The sequence below is a fragment of the Xyrauchen texanus genome, chromosome 16, assembly GCF_025860055.1.
Source record: "Xyrauchen texanus isolate HMW12.3.18 chromosome 16, RBS_HiC_50CHRs, whole genome shotgun sequence".
NCBI classification, from domain to species: domain Eukaryota; kingdom Metazoa; phylum Chordata; class Actinopteri; order Cypriniformes; family Catostomidae; genus Xyrauchen; species Xyrauchen texanus.
Window position 1 is genome coordinate 32,296,787 of NC_068291.1, and position 2,426 is coordinate 32,299,212.

General features: G+C 41.5%; 1 protein-coding gene across 1 annotated transcript; it reads right to left on the minus strand.

Moving 5' to 3' along the window:
- Nucleotides 1-694: 694 nt before the first annotated feature.
- Nucleotides 695-1,834, minus strand: LOC127657303 (neuropeptide Y receptor type 6-like). Its single transcript, XM_052146036.1, has one exon. The coding sequence runs from the start codon at nucleotides 1,832-1,834 to the stop codon at nucleotides 695-697; it is 1,140 nt and encodes a 379-aa protein (XP_052001996.1).
- Between the last annotated feature and the right edge of the window lie 592 nt (nucleotides 1,835-2,426).

Consider the following 2,426-nt stretch of genomic DNA (forward strand, 5'->3'; position numbering starts at 1 on the left):
CAGCCTTTAAATTTGTAAACAGAAGTGATGAAGACACATGAATTTCAGTCTTATCTGGCTGCGGATGATGTTCAGTCCTTTTTTATCTCTTTGAAATATGATCTGTACATTTTTTTTAAATATATTAAATAGTATATTTATATATGTAAGTAATATTATTCAGGATCTGTATCTAAAATGAATTACTATACAACTGACTGTTTTTTATTTTTGTATTTATTTATAGAAGTATATTAATGACAAATGTCTTTGAAACAAAAAAGCACACTGAATTGCACTAGACAAATAAATGCATTACATTAAAAGTGCTTGTATTTGTTATTCATATGGTTGTAAATTCAATTGAAAATATTTCACACAAAATGTCCTTGTTAAAAATTCAATAAAAGTATTCACCTTCCAATGTTCAGCTCCAAAATATTACGTTTTATGCTCAAATATTAGGTAGTGGGGATACTGTAATTTAGTGCCCATTTACACTATAATTAGTCTAAGTTGCAACTTACACATGGATGGCGCAACTGGCCTCAGCACACCAGCATCCTATGATCAGCTACGTTGTTCTTTCAACAGGGATTTATGTAAAAGTTTGGCACTGGAGTAATATATGTCAATATGAGCTTAAGACTGCTTTTGATGTAAAGGTTGGTGTGTCTCTCTTTTTTGACAAGGTTTACATTAACAAATAGTCCAATTACACAGAATTGTTTTGATAACTGAGTCTAAGAGACACCCGTGAGATGTCAGTGTTCATTGTGGACATCGGAAAGTGTTCATAGCTGTCCTCAAGGGGCCGACAATGGCAGTGCAGCACAACAGAGGCCACATCCTTTCGGAAGTTGCTATTGAGAAAGCCGTAGATAATGGGATTGACGCAGGCGGAACTCATGGCCAGCAGATGGCAGACTGAAAACAACATGTCATGTTGACACACAGGCAACACTTCCTGGTGCCAGTCTGCCACCACATTAAAGGTGTTTAATGGCAACCAGCACACAGCAAATGCAGCCACCAAAGTGAAAAGCATGACATTTATACGCTTGGTGTGCATCACATGCCTATGCTCGTCTTCTCGATTGCGGCTGCACTGGCGCTCCAGCATGCGTTGTCTGCGTTGGAGACGCAAGAAGATCCGGAGGTAGCAGAATAGCATGAGGAGCAGCGGGAAGCAGTACTGAAATAGAAGCAGGCTGGTGGTGTAGGCCAATTTATGCTGTTGAGAGGGCCAGACTTCCAGACATGCCTGCAGGTGACTGAGCGGTGGAGGAAGCAGGATGTATGGTTCGCTACTGAGCAAGTGGAATGCTAGGAACGGTAATGATGTTACACATGCCAAGAGCCACATTATCAGTACTGCCACATATGCCTGTGGGACACTCGGCTTCCAGCCAGATGGATGCAGGATGAGCTGGTGCCTTTCAAGTGCTATCAGAACCAGAGATAGTACAGAAACCGTCACCGATACACACTGTATGAAGGGCGTTAAGCGGCAGAGCAGTGCTCCAAAGATCCAATGGTCCATGAGTGTGTAGACCACAGTAAAGGGAAGGCAGAACACACACACCAGGATGTCTGAAATGGAAAGGTTGGCAATGAGGATACTGGTGACGTTAGGAGGGTCCCTCTGGTGCGTAATGATGCAGATGAGCAGGATGTTACCAAGCAACCCTAGAATCAGCACCAGACCATAGCATAGCACTAGTGTGAGTGTCATGGCTCCTGATTGCCAGCAGGGAGCATCCAGCAGGAACAAGCTGCTGTTGCTTTGATTGCGGGATAAGGTGGAGTTTAGTAGCGCCTGCCACCATGGCATGTCAAAGAGAGCCGACGGCATCAGCCACCTCAGAGTAGCTGAAGATAGCAAAGCATCTTGGGAGTCTGAAAATAATAAAGAGGTGCATCTAAATTAGACATCATTGCATATCCCAAAGACACTCAGCATGCATTTCTCTAACATAGATGCTGTGGAAAAAGAGGTTAAGGTTAGTTTGATTCTTTAAAGCTGCAGTGTGTAATTTCTTGTTCAACGTCAAAAAACAGAATTGCAAAAATAAACATTAGATGGGAAAGCGAAGTTTTTTTTAAAGGCTAATTGTGTAATTTCTACACTACTTGCATAAAAAAAAATTAAAAAAAAAAAACAGAATGGCAGAAATAACTAGATTTTCCTATTTGAAACAATGTGATTGGTTCCTGTCCGTACAAAACAATGCTGAGCTGTTCTGAGTGATTTTAGACCGCTGCTATCTGGTGGCATTTTACTGGCCCAAGTCAAAAAAGTCCACCCCCAAGTCTCTATAATATTCTGGAACTCTGAATGCCTCGTAGACTTTTGCTGCTGTTTATTATCTCCCCATCTGCCGTCAATAAAAAAAACAGATAGTCCCACCCTAAACTCACACTACAGATAGTCCCAGCCCAAACTC